The sequence below is a fragment of the Amia ocellicauda genome, chromosome 12, assembly GCF_036373705.1.
Source record: "Amia ocellicauda isolate fAmiCal2 chromosome 12, fAmiCal2.hap1, whole genome shotgun sequence".
NCBI classification, from domain to species: domain Eukaryota; kingdom Metazoa; phylum Chordata; class Actinopteri; order Amiiformes; family Amiidae; genus Amia; species Amia ocellicauda.
In genome coordinates, this window is record NC_089861.1 from 1,212,848 (window position 1) to 1,240,367 (window position 27,520).

The 27,520-nt window shown below is 50.6% G+C and overlaps 1 protein-coding gene across 9 annotated transcripts in view; it reads left to right on the top strand.

The window, feature by feature from the left end:
- The window catches only part of rapgef2b (Rap guanine nucleotide exchange factor 2b), a 92,787-nt gene continuing 65,267 nt past the window's right edge, over nucleotides 1-27,520 (top strand). For 8 of the 9 annotated variants that reach the window (XM_066718020.1, XM_066718026.1, XM_066718027.1 and 5 more), the window contains exons 1-2: nucleotides 2-668; nucleotides 26,767-26,837. In XM_066718020.1, coding sequence (XP_066574117.1) covers nucleotides 600-668; nucleotides 26,767-26,837 — 140 coding nt within the window. In that variant the 5' untranslated portion in view covers nucleotides 2-599. Of the gene's footprint in view, nucleotides 669-26,766; nucleotides 26,838-27,520 lie in introns of all 9 variants that reach the window. The other variant, XM_066718025.1, reaches the window with a different exon arrangement.

Genomic DNA, 27,520 nt, shown 5'->3' on the forward strand with positions numbered 1-27,520 from the left:
TCGCCCACCAGCCCTGCGCCGTGTCAGTCACCATGGTGGCACAAAGGAGCGATCCGTGGCCGCTTTCTGCCCCAGCGACTGAGCGCGCCGCGCCGGCGTTTTAACTGCCCTGCCCGCCCAGCCCATGGGCCCTCACCGCGCTGCTGCCTCTCGGGGTTTTAAAGGTCTGAGTCCGGGGATGGTGGACGCGCCGAGCGGGGAGAACTAGCCAGGCTTTCCACGCTGCGCCGGGAGCGAGAAGCGGCGGATTTTCCCCACCCTTTCCCTTTGTGGTTTCTCGGGTCGACCCTCCTCGTCTCCGGACACCCTGCGAGAGACACCCCGCCAAGGACAGCCGGCTCAGGGAGTACCGCGGGCCAGCGCAGAGCTCTCTGCCAATCCCGAGGCGGTCCTCTGGGAGCGGGCATCGAAGAGGAAATCGACCCCGGGGCTTGGAGTCTGGCCTGGGGACGGTGCTTCTTCTGCTGGGGGATTTTAAAAGACTTTTACACAATAAACCGGGAGGAAAGGGACAGGAGACGTGTTTTTATAGTAACTGGACACGCTTGTGTGCCGTGGGCTTTTATTTGTTTTGAATAGGTTGTTTTGCTGAAGCCGGAATGGCGTCTTACGTGGATAACAGTTTCCGCCAGGCTGTGATTAAGAACCCGGCCGAGCGGACGCAACAGGTCAGTAAACACCCCCTTCATTCCCGCTGCAGCCGCTGCTCACGCCGGCCTCCCCGGATAGCGGGCCGCGCTGCCGTGAGCGCCGCTTTGCAAGCCATTTTCATATGGAAATGTGCGTCCACTGTAGTGCTGGCCCGTGTGGATGAGCTCCTGCAACACCTACTCTCCGAGGCGGGCTCTGCAGCGGGTTCATTGTGGAGATGACAGGGGCACAGGGTGGTGCCGGGGTATCGGGATGCTGGCAAGAGCAGCACGCTGACCTGTTAATCCCCTGTGCGTGAGGATCTCCGGAAAATAGCGACAGTCAGCCTTCTTGTGTGTGTTACAATGCATGCGAGCCTGGCCCCTGTCTTTAGCGCTGGCCCGTGCCCCGGTGCGGAGCTGCGCAGCGGCCTCTGGGCGCAGGACCCCCGCTCTGCGGTCCGTCACGTAGCGATGAACGCAAGAGCTTTTAAATCAAGGCGCCAGGCGTGCGGTTTAGGCGCTGCAGTCTGCAGACGGGCTTTAATGCAGATGTGTGACGGTGTCTGTGCTTTTGTTCAGCTCGGTTCCCTGAGCCAGCGGGGAGCTGCGGGCCGCCGGCCAGGGTCACCTGCACCCCAGTGCCCTGCTCCTGTTAGTGCGAATAACCCGGTCGGGGCTCGTCCTGTGCTATATTATAACGGGAGCCTTATCAGTATGCAAAATAAACACAGGCTGCCCCCGGGGCCACCTCTTAATTTGATAGCCTCGCTCTCTTCTCTTGTAATGTATTCATTCAGTTGTGGTCCGTCTTAGGCCAGGCGGGGGGATGGGGGGCACAATCAGACGGATCCACTCAGCTGACGAGCACAGTGACATTTCTGGGAACCTGTGGCAATCCTCTTTAGCCTAATGTAGGCAAAGTAAGCCTATTACGCAGGTTACTGGGAGCTGGGCTGTCTGCTCGGATAAACGCTCTGCTTTTTATTCTTTAACGGTTAATGGTTGCAGACTAATTGCGCAGAAGTGACTCTAGTGATGGCGCTGCAGTTTGATTAGCTGAGTGCATTGAATGAACGCGTGGGGAATAGCCTGGGAATAGCCTGGAATAGCCTGGAAGCGCACTTCACTGCTGCTGTCAATATGAAATGGCTAATGCCATTGTCTGGGCTTGTCTGTTTTGCAATGTTGGTTGTCTAAAGCGTTTCCATTCTCCACTGGTGCTGTTAAAATGGCACCATCAGTGAAGTGAACAGACTCCCTGCTCTAATGTGCAGCACATGATTTCACAGGCTGCTGCTGTCAATTGACGTGCCTGGCTTTTCTGTAATGCTTGAGTGACCTGAGCGCCCTGCATGCTTTACAACCCACGCCATTCACGTCCATAGTGTCCTCACACTACAGTGCTGTCTGGGCGTGTGTTTTCACAGAAATAATCCATGAAATATCACCATGCGCAGGAGTTTATGGATTGCACTGGTTACAGCTGTAAACGTCAGATATCACCAGTTTCTGTAGCTTTTCATATGTATTGCGGATGGATAGAGTGTTGTTGAAGGATAGGCCTTCATGTTTGGCCCTCAAACAGTATTGAAATGTAAGTACTGGGAGCTTGTTCTGTTACCAAGGACGTGATGCACAGCCTTTGTTCCTCTGCAGCGGTGGAGGGCAGAGCGGTGCCCTGCGGCCTCGCAAAGGGACAGGCTTTGATAATGTTAGTCTCTGAATCGCTGCATGATAGTGTGTGCTGATGAGTCAGGCTGCAGGAGTAATGAATAGCTGGCTGTTCTCTGAGCCTGCACAGGGCCCGACGCATATTGATGGGCCTGCACTCGCCCCCGCTCTACACCTCTGCACATGTTATTTATGGGCCCTCAAAGCAGAGTGCAGCACTTCAGTGCTGTGGAACAGGACCAGACGTGTGTGCTGTAAACTGCTACAATTACCAATAAGATCATTATTTACATGTTTAGGTGACCTATAGAAGGGTTTTTGTGGTTTTTTTTTTCCTCTTTCTCTCTACTGCAAGCTCATAAAGTTTTAATGTCAAAAGACTTGACCCCAGTCTATAAATAATTCCTGCACACAGTGTGACCGGTCAGTAGTTTGGATATTTTAAGCTCGGCACCAGCCTCCAGCTCCTGTGTTTTTGTGACTTGAAGAGAGCTCTGGGTGCTGTCCCTAAGGATCCGGACAGATAAAGCGTTGGTGTAATCAACCAGTCACCCTGCAGTTTGTGTGCTGTGCTTGTTTTATATAGCTGGGCATGCGCCATTCACTTAAGGTGTTTTTGTGATCGACCTGGCCTCTAAATACAAAGCTATAGACAGCGAGCGCATCTGCGGCTGTGCCGGTGAACGCAGTTGAGCTTTCTGTCGCCAGTTTGTGTCAAGATGTTTGTGCCTTTCAAGTGCCAGAAAACAAGCCCAAGTGGAAAACAACCATGTTCCCACAGAGTTTGTGAATAAATTCTCCCTTCAGGCATTCCTGAAGAGTGATGCAAGCCGCCCGAACAATGTGTTGAATAGAGGAAAGAAAAAGTTGCAACAAAAGCAGTTTCAGTTTGCACAAAAAGTTGACGCATACCCAGTATAAACAGAATACATTGGTTTAACTCAGAGAGAGAGAGAGAGAGAGAGAGAGAGAGAGAGAGAGAGAGAGAGAGAGAGAGAGAGAGAGAGAGAGAGTTTTTTTACTTATTCATACTGCAATGAAAAACAAGCAAACACCCTTGATAAGCACAACAATAGGCGAGTTCAAAAACCAAGCAAAAACAACTGGTTAACCAGGCAGGGACGTGATAAAAATCAGTGCTTTTATCTGAACCCGACACACAGCGCATGCAGTGCCTGTACGTCGTCTTTTTCTCGGTTCTCCTCCACCCATCTGCGTGCCTCTGTCTGAACTGATCCCTTTATCGCTTCGGCTGACAGAGCCCTGCGGTCCGGCTGCAGGTTTGATTTCGCATTTGAAACCGCGTGGGTCTGTTTCTGCCATCGCCCCAGATAACACGCAGCCTGTGCATCCTGGTGATTGGCTGTGATCAGAGTGATTTGATAACCGGGCGGGCTCTGTTTCCTGTGCGTCACTGCCTGGTCACCTATCTGGAGTTGTGTAAAGGCCATTTCCCTCTAGCCGGCCCCCCGATCTGGGTTCTGACCCATGTTTCAGAAGCCTGGGTTCTGACTGTCAGAGACTATCAGTGTAAAAGCACAGAGAAGAAACTGAGATGAGCCGGGTCAAGAGCAGCCCGTGTAGAAGCTCTAATGTTTAGACGTGTACAGCAGAGAGCAGGGCCCGGCTGAATAAAGTCTATTAAGACCTTTATTAAGGAGACGGGTAATTGCAGGGTTCGGTCTTCTTGTATTGGACCTCTGTCTGCTCTGCTGTATCCTGAACGGTGTTTCTTTAAGCACTGCACGGTCTGTTGCTCAGACAGCTTCCTCTCCTCCTTGAGGAATATTTGCACATTTTCAGGCTCTCAAGGCAAATCCGTCGGCGATGTATTTTTTCCCTTAGTCAGATTTTTTTTTTTTTTATCTTCTTTTAAAGAGCAACGAGGAATGAAAAATGGGTGATGGTTTGTTGAAACCCCTCCAGATTTTCGGTATGTTATTCATTGGCAAATGAGTTGCAACCGTTTTGAGTTCATCTTTGCATTTTCCAGTGATTGCGTGGTTTCCGGAGCTCTGTTCGAGCGCACACGGCAGGCCTCTAAATCTTGCATGGCTTGGTGGGGGGGGGATGTCTTGGCTGCAGGTCAGCAATCACGCTAAGTGATGCTTCACTGTGTTTTAATTTCGTCTTCAGATATTTATGGCGTTCTTCCCGGCATCTGAAGCAGCACGGCTGAGCGAGGAGAGAGAGCGAGTTCTTTGATGCATTTATTTGTATTGTTCTGGATGTTTTTATAGTTCTGCTGCCCTGACATTCACATTGTGCAAAGTCTACCTTGGCAACAGCTCTAGACTTGAACTTTTAGCCGATGACAGCGGAGGGTCTCGAGTTACACCTATAGAGTGCTCTGGTCTTGTCTTACTCCCCGTTGTGTTCATGGGTGTCAGGTGCAGGAGGGAGATTGCAGCCGCTATACTATTGAGCACACGTGGGATCCACTTTAGTCCCCGTGAATAAAGGCTTCTGCTCAATAAGTTAATGATGACTTGACCCTGGTGATTAGCATGGCTTACCAATCATTAACACAGCATTTTGCATCAGTCAATAAGATGTGGTTAAGGGGTGCCAGGGTGGGAATGATCTCAATAACGATAAAGGCCTCATGTCATACAGGCTTGATTTAGGCGTGCAGCCCTGCTGGAGTCGCTCCAGCCGTGTGTGTCAGTGTGTGTATTTGATGGAGTTTGACAGCACAGTTCAAGAGGGGCTTTTAGTGGCGGCCTTGCTGATGGGAGATCTTAGCCCACAGAGAGCATCTCCACTCAGCTGCTCTGGGGTCACTGTGGGAGGAGGTCTCAGGTGGTCAGAGTGCTCTGAGTGCACTTTCAATCCCTGACTGAGAAGGTCTTGTAATATTAATAATGGATACTGGAGTCATAAATGACTTGACTGACATGAATACATAAAAAACACACAAACGCCTGTAAAATTGCTCTCACACATGCTCGTGCAGAAACGCTCACAATTAAACACACAAGCAGAGCAGGCTGGGGATGGACAGCGCGCTATAAAGACCTTGAGGTCCGCCTGTGGCCCTCCAGTGCCAGGTTGCCACAATGCTGGCTCCGCACACCCAGAACATGCACAACGTGGGTGTTTCTGAGCCCAGACCGCAGCTGGAGGTCCTGCTGGGCTGTGAATGTGAGTCGTGACAAAGTGTTCGGCAGCAGATGAAGCCCAGCTCTTCCTAGCGGTTTAAAATGGTGGAGGAAAATAAATAAAATAAACACATACAGTCTGTCAGGTCGCTGGCTTTGATTGTAAATGCTTTGAAGTTTGCACTTCTCCCCTTCTGTGCTGACGGTTGTCATGCTAATCCGATGGGAGCTGGCAGGTAGCTTTCCTGGCCTCGAGGGATTAAGACCAAGTTTTCTCTGCCATATTTCTAAACTGGGGAGCTGTCACTCCCATCCCTGCTGGAGAAGTCTGGATTTAGCCATCTAAGTAGCTACCGTAATCCTGCTCTTTTGCGTTTCAGGGAAAATCCAGTTTGGCAGGGGGTGGGGGAGGGGTGGGTGGTCACTAACTTTCTAATGGGTGTCCTCTGAGAGCCGGGTGCCGCCCCCGGTTTACTCCGCTATGTCCAAAGGAGACGGGTCTTGGGATTAAAGCCAGCTAATTATAACCTGTGGCGATGCGGTGCTGGGGGAGGGAGAGGGGTGACCGCTGAACACTCTCTCTTGATCTCTCTCTCCCTCTCTGTTCCTCTTTCTCCGTTTCTCTGTTTTCGGGCTGTTCTGTGGGCAGGTGGTGACTGACCAAATGGGGGTGAGAGTCGGCCTTTTTATAGCGTGGCAGGAGAGACTCGAGCCGAGGACCGACCTAACGAAAGCAGGGGGTTAGCAGGTTTCTCTCGACACTCTTACTGTGTCAGAGTCACAGGGACTGGCGTTCCCGTTCGGAGATGCTCTGGCTGCTTGTCGGACCGTGCAGTGTGTGGGAAAGCAGCGGTGACTCCCTCTGTCTCGGAGGCAGAGGAGATCTAAAACAACACTGATGGTTTTGTTTTCGGTAACAGGCGATCACTTTTAGACAATGCTGGGGCCCGGGCGTGTGAAACTCCACTGTTGTTGTTAGTGTTTAGTTTTAATCTGGCCTTGATACGAGGAGAAGTGTGGGGTGGCACTTCCTGTGCGTACCGATCGCACATCTGTGTTTGTGTTGTTTTCCCGTCTCCGTCTGTACGGGCACTGAGGCCGATGTAACAATTCCTTCCTGGATCCTGAAGATGCTGGTTGTTTGGTCTTTTTTTTTGGGCCCCTTCAGATACATTCAGATACATTTCCCGAGTTACTGCACGCCTCCTTGGCGGCGGTTAAAGAATATTATTCGGCATGTTGTGCCTGACCATCTTTGTGACTGCTCTGTGATAGGCCGGTCCCTTGGGCGAGAACCTGGAAACCCCATATAAACTCTGATGATAAAAATGTTGTCTGGGACTGATTCTGCTCAACGAAGGGTTAATTCTGGGTTATGAATTAATTAATGTATCATTCATTTATGTCAAAGCTCCCCCCCCCACTCTATTGTTCCTTATTGAGGCAGAAATGTGGAGCTTTTCCTCACAGGCGGTCAGATGCCACACAACAGCAGAACATAGGATTGATCGCGGTTTAATCTCCACACTTGAGCTCAATGCCCTCAGCTATGACGGGCCAAAATAAAGTTTGATCTTGGTTCCAAAAAAATCACATAAGTAAATATATTTCAATGGAAAGCAATCAATCCCCCCCATCTAACTGTCTACTGCAAAAAAATAATATAGAAGAAAAAGACAGGAAATTAAACCTCGGCTTGGCAACATTTCAGCAGGAGTCTGGGCTTTTTCCCCTCTTCTTTCTCATAGGGGGAGTTAGTAGAGGAATGCTGGAGTGGCTGTGATCGCGGCCCGGCGCTGGGCAGGGCGGGAGAAGGGCAACGCCTCCACACAGACTACTGCACGGACAGAGCTAGTGTTGGCTTCCTTTTGTCTGTGCTTGTTTTAATAACCTGATGCCATCTCTCTCCTCTCTTTCTCTCTCTCTCTGCTTCTCTCTCTCTCTCTCTCTCTCTCTCTCTCTCTCTCTCTCTCTCTCTCTCTCCCTCCCTTTCCTTAGGTCACTTTTCCTCCCCGTATTGGAAATCCGTCTCTCAGCCGCCGCGCAGGCTTGAGAGGGAGAGAAAACTGAAAATGGTTGACTTGTCTTTTTTTATTCTGTTGCCCCTGCTGAGACCTTTGTTTGCGTTGTGCTGCTGACGAATCATCCTGGGCTTTTTCTCGCTCAGCAGAAAAAGTACAAAGTGGAAGCGTGGTGCGCAGGCAGGCGCAGCCGGGCTGGGCTGCCAGGGCCGCCGCGCTCTTCAAAGCCCTGCTCACAATGTAATAATAACCTGTGCGTGGCCCCCTCGTAATCCCCCTCTCCTGCATACCTCAGACCCATGATGGGTAATACCGTTGAGCTTGTTAATTGACAGATTAGAGATGGTTAATCTACCTGCAGCAGCTCTGAGGAGTGCTAATTCTGGTCTCCACCGAGGCCTTGCCTGTTGACCTGGCACAGGCCCGTTCCGGAGTGCAGTGGGCTGTATACCATACACCGTATAGCTAAGGCTATACACAGTACAGCACCTCCCCTACACCACTGCCTCCACACCAGCTCCATACCACAGCACATCAGCTTAGTTATTAATGCCTGCGCTGCCTGCGAGACGTGTTTCCCAGGGATTGTGGTGTGCCGGGGTGGCAGGGCACACATGTTGTAGGGTTGGGCGAGTCTGTCCCGGGGTTTGTGCTCTCGTGTGAGCACCGGCCTTATGTAACAGCACAGGTGGTGCGTTTACTGCAGCAGAAATGCCGACTGGACTGGACGCTTGCGCTCCAATGCAGTGGCCATGCGGTTGTCCTCCACTCTGCTGATCGTGCAGTGTCTGCGCTGTCGAGAGAGCACAGGAGGAGTGTGACGGACAGGTGACGTGAAACCCCCCCACTGCTTCCCTAGGAGATTGGCTTTCTGGGGTTGCTGCTCCTCTCGGGTCAGGTGTCTGAATGTGAGATGTGTGCCGGTGTCACTGTGTCATTTCGCTGTGCCTGGGTGGTTAGTACTGCGTATTCTTGAGTCCTGCACAGGTTCTCCCTCCCCCCGTCAGCATCAGGTAGATGTTAAACTGGTGAGCTGGCAGCTCCCGTCCTCACAGAACAGATTGCTGAAGGATTTTAAATACCTTTGTCACTTAGCAACCCACGACCGCCTGATAGGTGATAGGTGACTGGACTTCCTGTTTACATAACGAAGGTCTGGGGTGGAACAAAGACCAGTGGAGCCTGTGTTCCTCAGGGACTTACCCATCCCCGCATCGCACGTGTTTGTATAGACGTGTGTTAGTTCGTGGTACACTCCTTCTGACATAATTTGCAGCTTGTAGAAGAAGTGGAGAATTCATCTAGTTAATTGACGCAGCAGACCAGTGAAGTTACTGAGAGATGGGTGGGGACGGGGGTGGACCTCCCTTTGAGACCCCAGCGATGGAGAGCCCGGCCCATCGCAGCCCCCTTGCTTGCTCACGCGTGACTTTCACTTTATGCTTTTGGTTGTATGTGGAGGAGAGGCTCATTACAAAGCAGCTCCGCCAGCAGCCTGCCCCTCCTTCGATCACCAAGGCTGCCTTTCTTTCATTTAATTTACTTGGATGTTTATTCATACGCCTCCCTCCCTGGTGGATTCCCTCTTTTTAAAGCTGAGCTCACTTCCATCTCTCAGTCTGCAGATGGGCGAGCCCAGTGTGCCCCAGGGCGACCCCAGAGGGCTCCTAACGGGCTCGTGTTTTCCCCTTCAGTCCGTTTGTGTGCTTGTAATGGGCCGTGCCCGGAGTATGCAAAAACAATTAAGGAGGGAAAAACAAAAGGTGTTTTATTATATATTATTTTGGTTGGCAGGGAGTGTTGTTGTGCGCTACTGTGCAGAGGAAGGGAAATCTCTCTTGGCTTTTGGAGTATTGTTCAATTCAAGAATGCGTATCTCGATTGCACTGTGAAGTGTGTAACATATATTTCATGGATTACTGTATTTATGCATGTATTGTTAATCGCCAGAACTATTTTCTTTCAATACAAGCGTTTGCTCTTTGTTTACAAACAGTACTGCATTTTGTGTGTGTGTTTTTTTGTTTTTGCTGGATACAAAGTTTCGTCAGGTTTGCTGTTCTGGTTCGGTTCGGTATCCAGAACGACGCCGGAACAGCTCCTTTACCCCACCTTCATTCCCCTGCAGCTCGTGAGGCCCCCGGTATAATGCACTGATATTGCTAAACTGTGCAAAAACTATCAAAGGTATGAAAACAATCAGGAGGCAGCAAGGGCTTTGAAATGACTGCTCTGTGCCGCTCCAAACTTTCTTCCTTAATTGATTTTAAACTTCATGACTGTTCTCCACATTACCCTACCCACAATGCACTGCTCTGCTCGTGCATGCAGGCAGGCATGGATCAGATCTGACGCTTTCCCTCGTTACGCCACACATGAGGGCAGCGCTGTGGTTGTGCCGTCTGTAGCGACAAGGCTGAACCTATGGAGCCACAGCCCAGCGAGAGGCCCTGATCGGTGAAGGTGAAGCAAGAGTGTGGATAAAACGCCTGAAGCGTTGGCTGACCCCAACAAGCTTCCTTAAATAGCACGTTGACTTCAGTGTGTGCTGGGACTTTGTGTAACACTTGAAGAGTGAAACTCATGAATGTTCATTTATTATTATTAACGACGATGATGATAATGATGGTGATTACTCTGTTCTTAGCAGATGTCCTTACCCATAGCATCACAATATATAAACATGCCAGGAAACCGTACAGCACGAGCAGGATCCTACAGTTCGCAGCGCAGGTCCTGATACTCGTAAGAATTGAGTATCTGTCTGCAGTTGTGCCCTTCGCACGGGGTGGCTGTGCTCCTTCCTCTCGTTCTCTTCGGGCGCCGCATGCACCTTGCTGGGCTTCTAGCAACCTCCAGCATCTGCCACAGCGTCTGCCCCCACGCAGAGCCAGCGTTGCAGCCTCGGGTTCATCTGTCAGGGGAAGTGGTTTTTGTGCAGGTACGCATCCTGCCCGAGAGAACAAAAGTGTGAGTGAAACAGGTTTTCAGAGATCCCCCAGCTGGCATTGCATCTCATTCTGTCTCTGCCGGCTGTCATGTTGTAGTTGTTATTATTAATATGATTAGCAGAAGTATTACTATTAATATGATTAATAGTAGTATGGAATTATTGTGCCGTCATCCAGGGTGATTTGCACGCTTGTGGGGGAGCTGAGCTACTGGGTGACCGTGTCGCTGTTAAAAAGCCATTGCGATTGAGGCCGAAGAGAAGGTCACAGTGGTCTGCAGCACTGATCTAAAGTGATAAAGACGCTCAGTCCTCACGGGCAGCTCAGCCCACCGCCGTGGTGCTGTTGTCTGCTCCTGCTTGCTGTGTTCTCTCTCTGCAGCTTGAAATGAATTTTAAATACACTTGTGCTGGAGGCCGCCGGCTTCCTCATGTGTAGCTTAATTTGAACGCGTCCCAGTACAGAGAGTTTCTTTTCCCTGTTGCAGTTTCTATGCGGTGTGCTCAGGGTGGCCTAGTTCTACTGCATGCCGATCCCAGCCAGCCGGCAGTGAGCCAAAGTGGACAAACGCACAGAAACTGAACGCTGAAAAAGTGCTCTCTCCTGTAAGCCAGAGTCGGAAATGTCCTGGTGCATCTTCACCATTCGCACCTCAAATGCTTGGTTATCCTCCCCATCACAATTCTCTCGGCAAGGAGGAAGGGGCAGGCAGCCAGGTACATAATGCTGTATAGATATCGACTGGAAGCCACCGCGGCTGTAAACGAGATAATTTAATGTGCAGGTTAATATTGTTTACCCTATGAATCTTGTCCGTCGAAGAGCGGTTTCCAAGTTTTTCCACTGGCTTCGTTCCAAATGTCAGGCCATATTTTGCAGTGAAAGCAAATGGGTATTGTATCCGAGCGATTCCTTGGCCAGCGTGCTGCGGGAGGACGTGACCGGGGGTTGGCACGCAGCGGGACAATTAACCTTGATGCAGCGGCAGTGCTTACAAAGCAGTTTATGGACTGAAGGGGGGAGCTCATGGAAGCTTGGTATTTCAGGTGTGACTTTGATGCCCCCTTGGCTGCTACGCCCTCTGACCGACGCTCATGTGACTGACGCCAACGTCTGATCGCATGAGTTGCCTACGTCGAGGCCGTCTCAACACGTGATTCACAGCCCCAGGATAGGCTGTTCTGAACATTAATTTACTGGGAAGACCTGTGATAGTTTTGGAGGAGAAAAGTATCTGTTCAGCCTTCATGGCGCTTGAGGCCGAGGGGCTGCTCGAGACCCCAGCAGTGCTGATGGGCACAGTACTCCTCCTGATGAACACACTTGTTTTATTTGTTTGATTTTTCTTAATTTTTCTCTGTAGTCATCAAACCCAGTCATTTCAATGCACTCTGAGCTCCTAATTAGTTAATTGAGATAATTCTTCACCCCTTCCTAGGCCTGTTTGCAGAGGCCTCTTAAAAACAACAAAAAAAAGCAGGGTTGTGTTTGCAATCACGGCTGTATGGCAAGTGAGAGAAATGCAAACTTTCTCTTTCTAGCTCCTGTCCATCTCTGCATTGCATTAAGGTAGGGGGGGGCAACATTCATACCTATGACTTCTTCACAGTTTGTTTGTGTTGAAGGGTCTTAATTGCTGTTGCACAGCTAGTCGCCCCCCTGGCCCTCTCTGAGCACGTACCGCGCCAGGAAATGACTTCAGTTTGTCAGCAAAGGGATATAAAGATAAACACACACAATTTACCTTTCAGCTTTGTGCAGAATTACAGTAATTGTTCTGAAAAGCCAAGGCTTGTCAAATATAATTAACCATGTGATACAGCTGCAGTTTTAGTTTTTTTTACTTTACTCAGAATAAACCTCTGCTTTTGATTGGCCTATTTCGCTTGCTTCCTCTTTCCCTTTGTTATTTTAAACTTTCTCAGGTGTTTTTCTGTGTGAAATGGGCTTTAGGCTGATGACTCAGCCCAGTCACAAGCCCGCTGGTCCGAGAGCACGGCTCTGTGGTGTGAAATCCCGTGGGACTGCAGGCAAGCAGTCAGTTTACTCGTTTCATTGGTGCTAATTGTGACGCACAGTTTCTGGTCTCTTGAGTCGTGCTCTGTATATTTGTGGAAGAGTTTCATTTACAGCAGTAAATCTTTTCGCATATTTTGACTCCCTGCAAGCACTCTTTGGCATTGGGTCGTGTTTTTATGCACATCTTTGAGCAGCCAGAAACATCCAGACAGTGAAATCATAGGTTGTGGATTTTCCAAGACGGGGAAAAAGATCAGTCTTGTCTTGAGATGGAGCTTGACATGACATCATGCTTTTCTGGAATCGGGGTGAGGGATGCTGGAAGGAAATATTTAGCTTTTGTTGTATTGTTTGTTTATTTTAGTCTCTGATGCTCGACCAGACTTCCTGTTGTTTCTAATGCTGTCCCTCTTCATGGCCGCAGTCTCTTCCTCCCCTTTCCCTTCTGTTGGGGAGCGAAGGCAGGACAGAAGCGGCCGCGCTGGGGAAGTGCACGGCAGACAGCGGTGTGGCCGGCTTTGAATAGTGTGGCCGAGGCTGGACTTGAGGCGCAACAGGGGAAATGAAGTGTCCTGTGCGGTGAGCTCTAGAGACCAACTTCCCCTGGAAGTGCAGCGAGCTCCTGAAATAGCCCAGCTCCTGCCGGCCGCGAGAGGAGGAGATAAGGTTGTAAACCGGAAGTGGAATCACGGTGGCGCCTTGATTTTAGTCGCCCTTTTGTTTTTTCTTTGTATTTGTTCGTCACAAAGGCATTGACGAGAGTCATCCTGGACTTGCCTGCTTTCAGACTCATTTCTCATTTCTTGAACCTGCTCCACCGTGGGAGCTGACCCTCCCATCCAAAAACAAATCCTAAGAAACAAGAATATGCCAAGTCTGATCACGAAAAGGTCATTCGCTAACCTGAAATGGAAGTCCTTGTATGAAACGCTCAACTTAATCTTTGAGAAGACTGTGAGCTGTTTTCACAGACCCAGATTACCCCTGGTCTTGGACTACTCCACCTAAAACAGTACCAGTCTTGGACGAACTGGTGATAATCGGGGTCTGTGAAAATGGCCCGTAACCAATCTTGTGTGAAGCCGGGATTATTCTGTGCGAGTTATTGGGGGGGATATTCATATTATCAGACGCGCTTTGCTGATACAGATGCACACTTCTCAAACTCATAATGCGGTGAAACGTACAGAGCAAAACTCAGTAAACCTCCGTGTGGAGACGTGAACTGAAACCAAGAGCAGAACAAGGCGTAGTCAGTGCCTGGGTGTGTGCAGGTGGCCGGAGCAGGCTGTGTATCTGTCCTGCACAAGCACAGGTGGTCAAGAGAAGGAGGTATTGGTGCAGATTAATGTTGATATGAAAGCTATCCTGGAGGGGTCTGGCCTGACAGTGTGACAATTGGAAGCCCCTCCCACGTGCACGCCGAGCTCTGAAGAGAGACCCCCGGGGGCCTGTCTGAAGATGTCTTGTGCATCGCTAATTGCATGGTTAATTTTTTTGTGGCGGGGGTTGGTTTTTGTGTCAGAAATGTCACTTATCAGCAGCGTCTCGACCCCCCCCCCCCCCCGTGCGCTCGCGTTTGTCTTGGCTGTCTCTGCTTTAGTTGACTTGGCGCTCTGTTCGGCAGGCACTGCCGCCGCCCCGAGTGCATTATTATAATAATCTGATCATCCGGTAATGTAATAATGGATCCACCGAGCCGCACGCCTGCCTGGCTTTTCATTAGGTTTCAGCTCCATCCCCAGTATACACACAGACAGACACACACTTCAGTTAATAGCTATACTGGCTGTATGCAACCTGATTGGCTCCCCTATCCAGACACAAAGGGAATCAAGGCAGACGAGCGCAAGTCTGTCTTTTGAGGTAATGGGCAGAAGCAACATTTATCCCTTTTCCCGCTTGTTTGTACGTTTTTCTGCCTCATATCAGGATCACGTGATCGCCGAGACTCGGGAGCCGATGGATGGAAGGACAGGGGAGCAAAGCATCGCGGCCTGGTGTTTGTGCCCGGCAGGGGAATAGAAACAGGCCAGGAAACAGGCTTTCATCGCATGAGAACCAAGCGTTTGGGACTCGGGGAACGAGACCTCTAGAGTAATGCGTTACAGAGATGTGAAACCTGTCGGCGTTAAAAATAAACTCGCCAGTCTTTAAGAAATGCACACGCAATGCAGAGAAAATGAACATAACCTTACCAGTATCAAAACTATGTGGAAAGCGAGAGAGGATGTATAGTGAGCAGTATGTTTATTTCACCTTATAACTTTGAGCGAGTTCCTTGTGATTGGTGTCTCAGACAGACTGCGGTCTGTATTTTGTTTGTTTTTCTTTTTCCTGCTGAATTGGCTCATCCTCCGATGGATGCTCTGTGTTTCTCTGTCGGCACAATTCCTCCTGCTCATCATGTCCGTCTTCACATGTGATTTGCAGGCAGAGCTGGAGTTAGATAGAGGGGGAAAAAAAACAGTCTGGGGAGTAAGCGGCTGCTGAAACAACATGCCCTGTACAGCTGTAGTGGAAAATATATCCCCAGCTGCAAGAGCTTCAGGACGGCTCGAGACCCGGAGGCGGCCGTTAAGGTGTAACTGTGCAGGAGGTCGTGTGTTTGCGGACCCTGTGATGGCAGTTGCGTCGCAGTGCCCCCTCTCCCTTGCCACACCCGCGCAGTGGCGATGGTCTCTGCAGTGCGGTTTGGCCGTGGCCCTCGTCAGGTGACTGATTTTTACAGTTCAGTTACAGCTTTGTAGTTCTTGGCTGCAGTTTTTTTGATTGGTTTGTTTCAAACGCCCCACAGGAGATGTGGAGCAGGGAACCCACTCTCCTGGAAGTGGAAACTGTCCAGGATGGGCTGGGGGTGCAGGTCAAGGCTTGATCGCCGTATAAATGGAGCCGACCTCCCCCCACCCCCCAGTCCTTTCGGTGGGATATTGAAGTCAATCAGAAAATGGGAAAGTGAAGCTGGGAGCTGCTGATACACAAACCTATTGATTTCTACTCCGGGCTGATGGAGGGGGAGGGGATCACAATTAGTGCTGTTCTCATCCACTGGCCCCCCCCCCACTCCACTGGCCATCTACACAAAACACAATATTGACGGGAGCATGCCGTTCCCCCCCCCCCCCCCTCGATCTAACTAAAGGTAACACTGCTGTTCTGTGAGGGATGTTTAGGCTGTATAGCGAGGATAATTAGCTGTAATCAAGTGCCACTGGAGTCTCTGACATCATCGGCTTGGGTTGCGTGCCAAACGGGAGTCTGTTTAAAGTCCAGAATCACAGACCTAAACAAAGCTCGTCAAAACAAACACAACTATAGGGTGGGTTTCTATTTTAACACACTAAAGGCATGGTAGGGACCAGAAGGAACTGAAAAGGTTTGTCATTTTTAATTCCATCCAATTAAGCCTCACCTGCAGAAAATAATGACCAGCAAACAAAAACAACCGAACCTCTGGGAGTGGGAGTTAACCCATCGAGAACAGGAGCCCGACCTGCCAGAGGTCAGAGTTCACCGGGGATTCAAACCCCAGCCCCATTCGATAGTAACCGTGTTGGTATGCTGTGTGCACGGCCTCTTGAAACGATGATGGATGTTTGAAGTAAAACTGGCAGGAGAACATCAGCCTCCTGAGTCTTGAAGCTGTGAATGGCATTTTTCTTTTTTAGTCTTGTTTTAGTCGCAGGAACTACCGCATTCTCTCTGCGCTCAGTCATTTGTCTCCCTTCCTGCTTCCTCATGCTTGTCATAGAGAGAGTGTGTCACACGCTCACAACCCCAAAAAAGAGAACTGCCGCTCGTGTGAAGGGCGATATATTGCACGGGACCCTTTATCACTTGTGCCTTTCTCCTCCGCCAGAGAGTGTTATAAAAATAACACAGAAAAAGAGCCTCATTCCTGGCAAAACTCCGTGTCATTCCTCTCATTCCTGCTCAGGGAAGAGGGCGGCCTGCGGTCTCGAAATATTAAAACTCATCGAAGCGGTCAGGAGTCGAGCGGTTTGCCCTGTTGTCCCTAGCAAGCGCGCTCCCTCTCCGCGGTGAAGCCAGATCTCCGGTCCGTGTGAAGCAGGAGAGACTGGCAGAGAGGGGACAAGCGAGGCAGGGAAGGGACGTCCTTCATTAGGGAAAGGCACGTTTGATTGAACTAACTGAGGGCGGAGGTGCGCGCTGTGCTCGTGACGGGCGATCGTCCTTGTTTAGGACAGTAAGACACAGTGATCGTTAGCGTAGCGGGACACGGGAATGAAATGGCAGCTTCAGATGCCAATATCGGTGTCTGCCTCCACCCCTGAGCCGAGGGTGTGATTTGGCGGTTGCTTCGGCTCAATGTGGCGCTGTGGTCTGTGACGACTGTTTATCAACCCAGTAGATGCGACCAATTTAATTCTACAGCCCTTTAGGAAAATATACATTCCCAATATAAATGTCTGTTATTATTGTGTCTGTGATTGGTATTAGTAGCTAAACCGTTGCTGTGTCTGTGCCAGGGGTCACAAGGTCACTTTCTGCGAGGCGCTCGTCAATTCATGATGAGTGGATTTTGACTGCCTCCGAAATAGCAGGGGTGTGTTTAAGTTTACATCACTCGCCCAGATTGACCAATATTCAGAAAACGATCAAATTTGCATTGCAAAATATTCAACACAGATATGACTTGGATAAGGTAGCAAAGGTATGTATTTTATAGATTGGTTTACTTGACATCCCTTATGACCGATTGCCCTTCACATTGTGTCCCTCTTGGAATTTGTTTGTATCCGTGTCCGATTTGAGTGTTGAATTAAAAGCCAGATAACCAGGGAGGAATGTTATCGCACATGTGGCAACACTGATGCTGCAGGAAGATTTTAAAAGTTTTGAAAGTAGATTTGAAAAGTAGATTTAATTTTGCTGCTGGGGTTTAATGATCAAACCAATCATACATTTACATCATCATCAAACTTTATGGCCTTAGTTGATTGATTTATTTGTGCATTTAATGTGTTTTGATTTATTTTAGATGCTTTGATTGAGCTTCTGAGAGTTTCTAGGGGCCCGTCACTTTACAGTCGAGGTGAGGTGAATCTCAGAGGGCTGAATGGGGTTTGTGCAAGGTTATGTGGAGGCTGTAGCTGGAGATGTGGTGTTTTGGTGCCCGACATCCATCATGTGGTGACAGGCTGGCGAGGGCACTGAGGGCAGCAGGACGGTGCTGTAAGGACGGCGCTCCTGTCGGTGTGTAGCGTTCTGTCACGGAGCAGCCGTCTGGTCTGCATTAGTCGTACTTGTAGTAATAATAATACTACATGAAAGAGTATGTTCCAGTAGGATTCCTGCATGCTGTGTAAAGGTTTCTGTTCATGTATTCACTTTTTCATCCATCCATCCATGAATGGACGCATTCACTCATTGACGCGGCACAACGCTCCCTGCAGGCTGGCGAGTGTGGGGGGGCGGTGCCATGTGTGTCCTCCGCACCTCTGGCATTTCCTGTGCAGATTGATATAGGGGGGTTCTGTAGAGGAGGCACGGTAACAAGATGTTCTGGAGATAAAGTGCGGCTCGAGCACAGCTCTGTGGGAGCAGACAGGAATGTGCGTTTCCTCTCCTCAGTGTGTGTGTGTGTGTGTGTGTGTGTGTGTGTTCATGTGTGTAGTTACTAGAGTGAGTGTGTAAGCGTTGGGGGCCGGGGGCTGGAGACATTCAGGCCGTGTGATGGACAGAAGTGCAGTGGCTTGCAAATGCCAAGCGTGGGTGGGATCCATGGAAGGAGCCGGCGATTTATTAAAAACTGCAGGGAGGTTTCTTTCTTACGCTGACTGCAAACATTCATCTACCACCCGGCTACTCCCACCTCTCCGCTGGGTCGGGGCCTCTGCTGGGCGCACACTGCTGTAGCCATGACTGCAGACACACGTGACCTGCTTCTCAGGTCTTTCACTGGAGCGGTTTGTCCCTGGTTTCTTAAACATTTCATTTTTTTTAGGTGCATACGGGTGTGTACAGGTGTTTTTTTTTTTGTTCACATGGCTGGGCAGCTTAATTCAAAATGCTGGCTAGGTGGCTTTTATGGGGGGGGCAGCGATTTAGTCTGGTCAGCAAGCATTTGGGGAAAGACTGACATTAGTGCCCCTTGCAGGCAGAGCCTACCTTGGGGCAGGCAACGGCAGGAGCTGAGAAAATACCATTTAGATGTGCTAACGAATCCTCCCATTGCTCACTACGAGAATGGCAGCAGGAACTGTAAAGGTCTTCACTCAAAACGGAAAACTGAAGCTCCTCCTACTCCTGGAAACAATTGTGAAAGGCCTGAGTGACAGTCGGGGGGAAAGGGGAAGGAATGGAGTCAGGTGTGGCCTCTGACACGCAGGCGATGGCTCGCATCTCGACCCGACGCTGGGCGGATGCCAGTTCCCGTACAGGACCCGTGGAATGTGTGCCGCCGGCCGCTGACTGGAAATAGACGTGGCTTTGTGGTTTCTCTTGGTGTGACTTATTGTGAAACCGATATTGGGAAAAATATATAAATAACTCGGGCTGACACTTCTCATTTGCAGATATTGCCCCTGACCTCAGTGGTGCAAGCTTTCCCCTTTCCTTGCTTTTGTTTTGAGTCATCAGGGGGGCTGTGGCACTTCATTCGCACCGTCTGCAGGAATGCGGAGTTGGGAAACGGTGGAGGCAGCAGGAAGCCCAGAACGGGAGCCAGTGTTTCTTGGCTGACGTGTGACAGCTGAAGCGAGCAGAAATTAAAACCTGCAAGCTCACTTCGAGCAGTCAGAGCAGAGCCCAGACAACAGCTGTTGACAGCAGAGGCTTGCTTAGTGTCAGATTATTACTTTTTCTTTCTTTCCACCTCTACTCTGTTGAGTCAAAGTCTTATAAATTGGCCCTGACCTGGACCAAGTTGGATCATTTTCTGCAGATCAGTTGTGGAGCAAAAATACCCCCCAATGAACGCAGTGTTTCACGCCGATTATTCTTTCTCTTATAACGATCATGTAGGTGTGCTCTTTGCAGTTCGGTTTGTAATAAAATTGCTATGTTTATCAGGAAGCCAGTTAAAAGGCATCTTTCAGACGGAGCTCGTTTGATTGTATTGACGGGTCGTCTGCTCTCTTTTTCCTGCACGAGAACCTGGCAGATCTTGTACATCCTGGATACGGAGCTCCCGGCCTGTCTGTGTCCCTGAGCGCTTTTCTTCCCCTCCTGTCTAATACTGCAGTGCGATAGAGATGAAACCTAGAGGGTGTCAGCCTGGCAGAAAGCCCAGCGCCTGAGAGTTACAGATGTGAATGCAGTGTGTCCGGCTGTTGACAAACACACACACACACACCCAGTCACTCACACGCACTCTTCTTAGGTTTTAAAATGCTGTTTCTGACGCTGTGCTAATGACCGCTGGAATAGTGAACTACACAATCTCAGCAAGAAGGAAAGACACGAACCACAACCCACAGCGGAGAGACAATAACAGGAAAGCGTTGGGCATGGCAGGCAGAGCTGCCATGATGCCATCTGAGGTTCGCTTGTTTCTAAGCGCGAGATAAGAGTATCTCTGGGTCTGTGTTGCTGCTGTCGTCCTTTGGCTGGTAACGTCATCCGTAACCCCCCCCCCCCCCCCCCCCCCCCCACACACACAACTCCACCAGGCGCTTGCAGAATTGTGCCAGCTGTGCTGGGTAACCGGCTTTTCCTGTAGTGCTAGAAGAAATAAACTGGGCCACTCTCTCAAAGATTTTGCAGTCATACAGTTTTTTTTCTTTCATTTTCTTCTCTCTCTCTCTCTCTCTCGGTGGATGACGCAGAAATGTGTGCCACCCCTCCCCCCAGTATTAACATAAACTTAACAGAGAGAGAGAGAGATGCGCAGTGAGAGAGTGGGGGGGAAGAATTCATATCCCCAGCTGTAGTAAAACGGTGAGACGGAGAGGAGTTTCGCTCGTTCTCTTGCTCCTGTCAGCGCCTGTGTTTCTCTTCAGCTCGAGGCTTGTATGGAAACTTGTGTCCCCCCCCCACCACCCTGGCCTGCCCCTGTACTGCAGTGAAAGGATATAATCCGCAGTAATGAGAGGCTGGCAGGGGCTTTTGTTCGGCCGTATAGAGAGGCCTTTATTCCAGCTTAGTCTGTCTGCCCCTCTGTGTAATTAAGGTTTGATTGGAGGGGAGAGGAGGGAAAACGGACTCTCTCCCTCACGTGCACACACTGCACCCCCCGCCCCCTTCCCACAGATCCCAAAATGAGAATAACAACCACTGTATCCCCCTCCCCAGTCCATTACCCCACCCGGAGATCTGAATATCAATGAACGGATTTATACTGTATGTGAACACGGATGACAGACGGGTCCCAGTCTTGACACTTGGGGATTCAAGTGGTCTAAAAAAGCTACTCGACTGATAACATTTTGTGTGGCAAAGGATTAATGCAGTTATTTCTTCCATTGAAAGACCATCAGTAATGAAATACAATCTGATGTTGCGTTGTTTCTTCTTTCTCTTGAGCCAAACCATTTGTAAATGACTGAGGCACTGATTGGGGAAAAGAGCGATGAGAAGATTTAGTTAAATGTTTTGGGTGCAGTGCGTTTGTCGTTGCAGCACCGGTCAGATTTACATGTTGAACAAACGTAGTCCCGCAGTCATTGTTTTCTTGTGTTTTTAACCCTTTCGGACTGTTGGCAGTGTGTTTGTAGATTGTGTACGAGGCTCCTGTTTTGTTGGGCATTGATACGTTTCCAAATTGCCGTAACGTTTGCCAACAACTTGGGAAGGAAATAGATGAGTTTCACCACCTGCTCTACATGAACAGAAGTATGAGTGCACCGGGCGGGGAAATCCTTTTGTATTGATTGAATAACAAAGACTGCCATTCCGAAAATGTGCATTAATGTAAATGGAACATTCCTGGATGGAGTGTGTGTGTGTATCAGGCCTTCAGTCTTTATTTCCCACATGCCGTATAAATCGCGTTTCCTCTCCTCTGCAGCGACAGGAGCGCGCCCTGGCGTGGGAAGCAGCGTCCGAGCTCTTATTGATTTAATGTCTGTCATTTATTACAGCCCTAAGCAGTGCCTGTGGCCCCACGCACAATCATAACTCATTCCCAGAGTGTTAGTGCTTGAAGTCAATGCCTGCCTAAATAGAGATTGTCGTAACTTAGTGACTGGTGAGCGATCTGATCCTCGAGGCAGTGGGCCAGTCAGCAGGGTGCGGTGGCAGGATGGCATTGAATCATGAAAGGCATCGACCACATCAAACCGGAGGAGCTTTTCCAGATCAGGGACACACGCACCCGGGGACACAAATGGAAATTGGGCTTCAAGGCATTCAAGACAGAAAACAGGAGACACTTCTTCACACAGAGAGGCGTCACAATCTGAACAAACTCCCAGCGATGTGGCTGAAGAGACAATTTGGGAACATTCAAAAACACACTGGATAGGATCCTTGGATCACTCAGTTATTAATGGACACCAAACGAGCACGATGGGGCGAATGGCCTGCTCTCATGTTCTTTATATGGCAGGATGGCACACTTGAGATCTCCACTCCACAGACCGTGTTAGTAACACCGAATCGGCCCAGGGGTCAAACTGCTATATTGAAGTGCTTGGGCTTCACTGTGTTCGCAGGTGGCCAACGGTTTATGGCCGAAGGGGTGAGTTTGTTTGTTTGTTTGTGTGTGTTTGCGTGTCTGTGTGGCTGCAGTAATGCGACACCAGCCCGTATCCTCTAACCAGCTGCTCTTCATGAGAATGTGTAACGGTGCGTCAGACTGTTAAATGTCTTGCGTTCAGGTATGGCAGAAATGCGCGTATTTTTAAATCGACAAGGAAGCCATGTGTGTAGCTGTGCTATTAATGGGCATAACGCCTCGGGTGCGCAGGGAGCGGCGCACGACTTTGGAGGAGCAACAGGCTTGTTGGGTCAGTTTGCATCTGGTTGTGCTCGGGGGTGGAGCTTAAACTTTGTATTTATTTATTTTGCTTCCTCCAGCCGTCTATGGGATCATGTGTCTTTTCTGTACTGTCCTTGGTAGATCTGAACTCCGCTTTGAAACATCGCAGTGATGCAGAAGTCACGCAGATTCACTGCTGCGTATTTTCATTTGTAAAGGATTGTAAATCCTGATTGGTCAGTTCCTAATCTCGTCGGTCAATCAGTTGTTCTGCATCTACACACCGTCTCAGCAGGGATTCGGCTGTTGCTCAGTCTGAGTGGCTCTAACACTGCCTTGACATGATGATTTGTATTTATGTATTTGGAGGGGGGGTGTTTGTAATGGCGCGTGCAGTTTCTACTCAAGTTTCGGGGTGGGGGGGGCACGAGAACAGCAACGTTTGGCCTCTGACCCGGGGCCGTGCGGCGGCCCAGGGGGAGTAGCGTGCTGGTCCTGTTTTTCTGGGTCAGCTGGTCAGCAGCTGGTGTGAATCAGACGCGTATCGAGTGGCGGGAGATGAAGGGCCTGCTGTCTGTGGTGCTGTGTGTCGCTCAGGCCGTCGATGGATGCCGGGGGGACTTCCTGCTGGGAGTGCGGTGTGAAGATGACCTTGCACACACCCGGCCCCTGTCCTGCTGTGAGGGCTGGTAGAGGCGGCGCAGCCCTGGATCGCTCTGCAGGTTCGAGTCAGAACTGTTCATGTGACTCAAAACCGCTCTGAGATCTGATCAGTCTGATCAATGATCGTTAAAACATACTCCCTTAACAGTGATGCATTTCCAGAGTGGTGAAACTCATTCTCTGTGTCTCTGTCAAACCCCCGATTTGAGAGTGGTCCATGTGAACAGTATGTTGTCATTGTTCGAGTGCTGCCCCAAAACCACCACAGGAAATGCCTGCGCAGACCACGGGCTAAATGCAGGTTCTCTGGCATGCAACTGGAGCACCAATCAACACTCTGAGAAAGTGTGTGTGATTTTGTGTGTGTGTGTGTGTGTGTGTGTGTGTGTGTTCCGTGCTCTGCAACAAAGGCATGCAGCTGAGAGCTCGTCAGCATGTCTGTCTGTCTGTCCGTGGAGCCCTATACCTCCCAATCTGTCCTCCCCTGGTGTTGTCCTCCTGACAGGCGGCCCGGCAGCCTGCAATTTGTGCCGAGCGTCCCCCTCTCCTGCGCACCGGCCTCGCAGCGATTACTGTAATTGTGCGGCGCTGCTCTCTCCGGTGACTAATGGGGGCTGAGATGCATCTTAAACTGTGTCATCTGGGCGAGAGCAGCTTCCCCCCGCTACTGCAGTGTTACCCACTTAGTGCAGCGTCTGAGCTGCTGACGGGGGAAGTGTGGTGAGATATTATTCATGGCGAGCTGTTCTAGGTCAGGCATTGATAACCACTGACATGTACGGTGTTTAATGTCTCGGGTGTGACGCAGAACCCTGTTACATCCCACGTTTATTGGCAATCAAAGTCTTTGTGGGGAAACTGCTGCCTTCCAATTCACACCAACTTTATAAACAGCAGCCAAAGGTAGTCTGTCCTGTAGTTACTGCAGCTTAAATCCACATTACATACTTAAAACAACGTGTGAACCCAGTGTGAGGTATAGATCAGCCTTGGCAGAGATGTGCTGTTCCTGGTGGCTGCGCCTCCATGACCGATACATCCGTTATCACAGGTTATCAAGGGTTAACGCACCTGCTTGCCAGAGTGTGTCGCGAAGGATTTTTGTGGCCGGATCAGGCAGAGCAGTGTGAAGGTGAAAGACTGGCTCAGTCACCGGCCTGTGGTAGAGTAAAAGTGAGAGAGCGACTGGGGGGGGAGGGTGTCTGCATCAGCCGGGGAATTTAAATCTCTGCGTCTCTTTCTCTGCCGCTGCTCTTCTCCCAGCTGAGTCTGGGCCAACCAAGGGTTAATGCATACGCTGAACACCAGCCTGTATACACGTCTGTTTCGGCATGTGTGTGCATTACAGCAGGTTGAAAAGCGAGCCCTGTGGTGGTGTAGGTGTTGATTCTTCAGCCTCTAGAAGGGAAGCAAGTCTCTTAGCTCTTGTATTGATCCTGGAGATGCACTTTAAATGATCCCTCACTCTGAATTCTCCTAGAATCGATAATAGACCCACTGTCCTGCTGAGCGTGACGTCATGCGCTCAGTACCTCCGCGAGAACAATAACATTTCTGCAAGAGCCGTCGGAACCAGTCCTTTCCACACTGTGTGTCTGTGTGGCTCTGTCTCTCAGTCTCTGTGTGTGAGTGTGTTTGACAATGGCCAAGCACTTCACCTCTCCGTGCGTGAAGGCCAGTCTGCCTTGCGTCACCCGCACTCCACTTTCCTGGTTACGTAAGCCGGGCGGTGCTCCCAGCTGTGGCACTGGGGTAGAGCGCCACCGCCACCCAGTGGCCACTGCGCACGTCGCACCCCAACACACACAACAGCGTCATACTTGTGCAGTAGTGCTCTCTGAACAGCAGGCGGCGGCAGAGTCTCAGTACTGGCTCCCACAGGCGGCACTGCAGCGCCGAGTACAGAGTGAGTGCAGGGCTCTTCATCTCATCGACCCCCTTAGACAGCAGCGCGAGGCTGGAGTAAACGCAGTAATGAGTCTGAGATGCGACGAGCGTTTTCTTTTGTGTTCTTGTGAATGTGCAGTTGTTGTGCAGCGCTCATGCTTGAGACTCTGCCTGCAGCACTGGAGCATTAGACTGGCCTGTCCATTGTGTGTGTAAAAGGCGTTTGAGGAATAAGTGCCAGGAGCAGCAGTAATGACAATGCACTCCTGCTATCGAGGCCGGTCCCCTGTGGCTGCGGTTCAGGGCCAATGGGCCGAGCCGAGCTCTTTGTGCTGAAGTGTGCCGACCCGAAGGAGGGCAGGGGATCTTCTGGGTCAGCGCCTGCCACCCTCAATAAGAGCTGCTGCACTGGAGGGGAGCTTAGAGATATCAGTGTCAATGAGCGCAAGCCACTAAGACTGTACGCACACGCCCACACTCACTATACACACACACACAGGGAGAGGAAAAGAGTACCCCCCTTTATTCACTCACTCACTCACTCACTCTCTCCCTCGCTCTCAAACACACAGACTTTCACACACACACAAAGACACACTCACACTCTTTTCCTTTCCTTGTGAAACCTCTCCTGCTCCTCACAGGCTCTTCCAGAGTCCGTCACAATAGGAAACTCTGCCTACTCTGCTCCTGCCCTGCCGGGGCTCCGGGTTGAGCAGTGCTTGACCTTCCCTCCTTGTGTGCATCTGTCCCTCCCTGTGGGGGCGCCCTGTGCTGTGTGGTGAGACGGGGACTGAGCTGAAGGGGTGGGGGGACACCTCTAGGAACACGTGATAAAATGAATTGTTGCCAAGAAAACCCTTCCCTCTAGAGCAGCCCGAGTGCGGAGTGAGAACCCGCAGAAATGGACGCCGGTGCTGCAGCTTGAGGGGAGGTGATGCCTGGCGCTGGGCTGGGAATTGGGGATTATATTTTTAGCTGGTTTTCCGTCTTCCTCCGGTACAATCTGGGCATTGAGCGCCGCCCGCCCTGTGTGTGAATACTCGATAAACACACAGCCGGCTTCACTCACCCCCCTGTCTTATTCCTGCCAGAGCAGAGTCAGAGCAGCTCCTGCATTAATAAATACATGCATGGACTGTGTTCCAGGAGGGGGCGGGCAAACACCGAGCCCGTCGGGCAGGAAGACATCACTGGCATCCTAGTGGGTGCAGTTCTAACCCCCCACCCGGTTTCTTCCTCACAATCTGCTCTCTCGACTTCAGGCCCTGTGCTGGGGGGCCGGCCTGGGTCACTTGTGTGTCTTGGCAAGGGGCTGCGTTTCGGAGGGGAGCAGCTATGAAAAGACTTCTGTCCACTTACAGATCAGAGCTTGTCCCGCACATCTGTGCAGCGTCGCTGCTTTCCAAACGAACGTCTCGTCTCCCCGGCCCTGCCCCCCTGCCGTGGGTGTGGCACTACTAACGAGGGGCTATTTTAATGGTGTTTATCTTGGTCCCACAGCGAGGTGTCTGTTCCTCGGCTCTGGGTCCAGCACGTCTGGACGCCCGCCTCTGAAAGTGGCTCTTGTTGCAGTCGCCTGCACGGGCACAAGGGTGTGTCTGTCTGGCCCGGCTCTCCTCCTCCCTTCTCGAGGATGGCTGCACTTTCACATGTGTTCATTCGTTCTGCTGCCCTGAGCGTTTCCTAGCTTCTCTTCTGTAGTAAAGGGATTTGCGTCTACCCAAACCCACTGGGCACAGTGCTTTTAGTTACCGTTTATGGATAAGCGAACCTAGAACCTTCAATCCGATGTGTGAGTGACTGCGTGTGGCCGGTGAGGTAGTTTAGGAATACTGACCGTGTCTTGGTCTAGACTAGAGAGGACCCATCTCAGATGTTGTGAGCGTTTCTGTTGTGTGCTTTTATTCTGACGTTTCTCTCTCTCTGATTTGACAGGATTTGGAGATTGTGTATTCGTATCTGCATGGCATGGAAGCCCTGTCTAACCTGAGGGAGCACCAGTTAAGGTAAGAGCAAACGCCTGACATCACTGGGGATGGGGGGGTGAGTGTTGTGATGCTGAGCACCTCACCGACGCACCCCAGTTCTGTGTTAACTACACACCTCCTCCCAGGGATTGTAAAGATGGTACAACGTGGCCCTCAGCTGTGTCCTCTCTGGGGTGGCTGGGAGGTTTAATTACTCGAGCTGAGAGCGATTCCTGCGCTGACGGTGACTGCAGAGGTGAAAACGCAGAGTCGCTCTGTGGCATCACGTCCGCCAGACGAGCGGTGCGGAAAAACAATCCGCTTCCCTCTTTTCTTCTGCGTTTACGGGCGATGCAGCGTCTCTCTGAGCTCGGTGTGTTATAATTCCCCCTGGGGTTCAGTCTGCGCCGGCTAATGGAGAAGGGGATGGGGACGGTGCCGGATGGGTGGGCGTTTGGGGTGTATTCGAGCGGCCAGAACCGCAGCGGGGTCTTTTGCACTGGAGTCCACTGGCACCCTGCAGCTGCAGTGACCCAGATTCGGATAAAGACATCTCCTCTAGTGTCCCGCAGCATCGAGAGCATCACTCTTCTCTGTGTGGAGACGAAAACTAACTGCCTAGACGTGCTGCATTTGACATATAAATCTATATATTTATTCTATAGGTTGAAAATGTCGTACAAATTGACCTCACCTTACATTTTGTGATCCTTGCGCTGGCT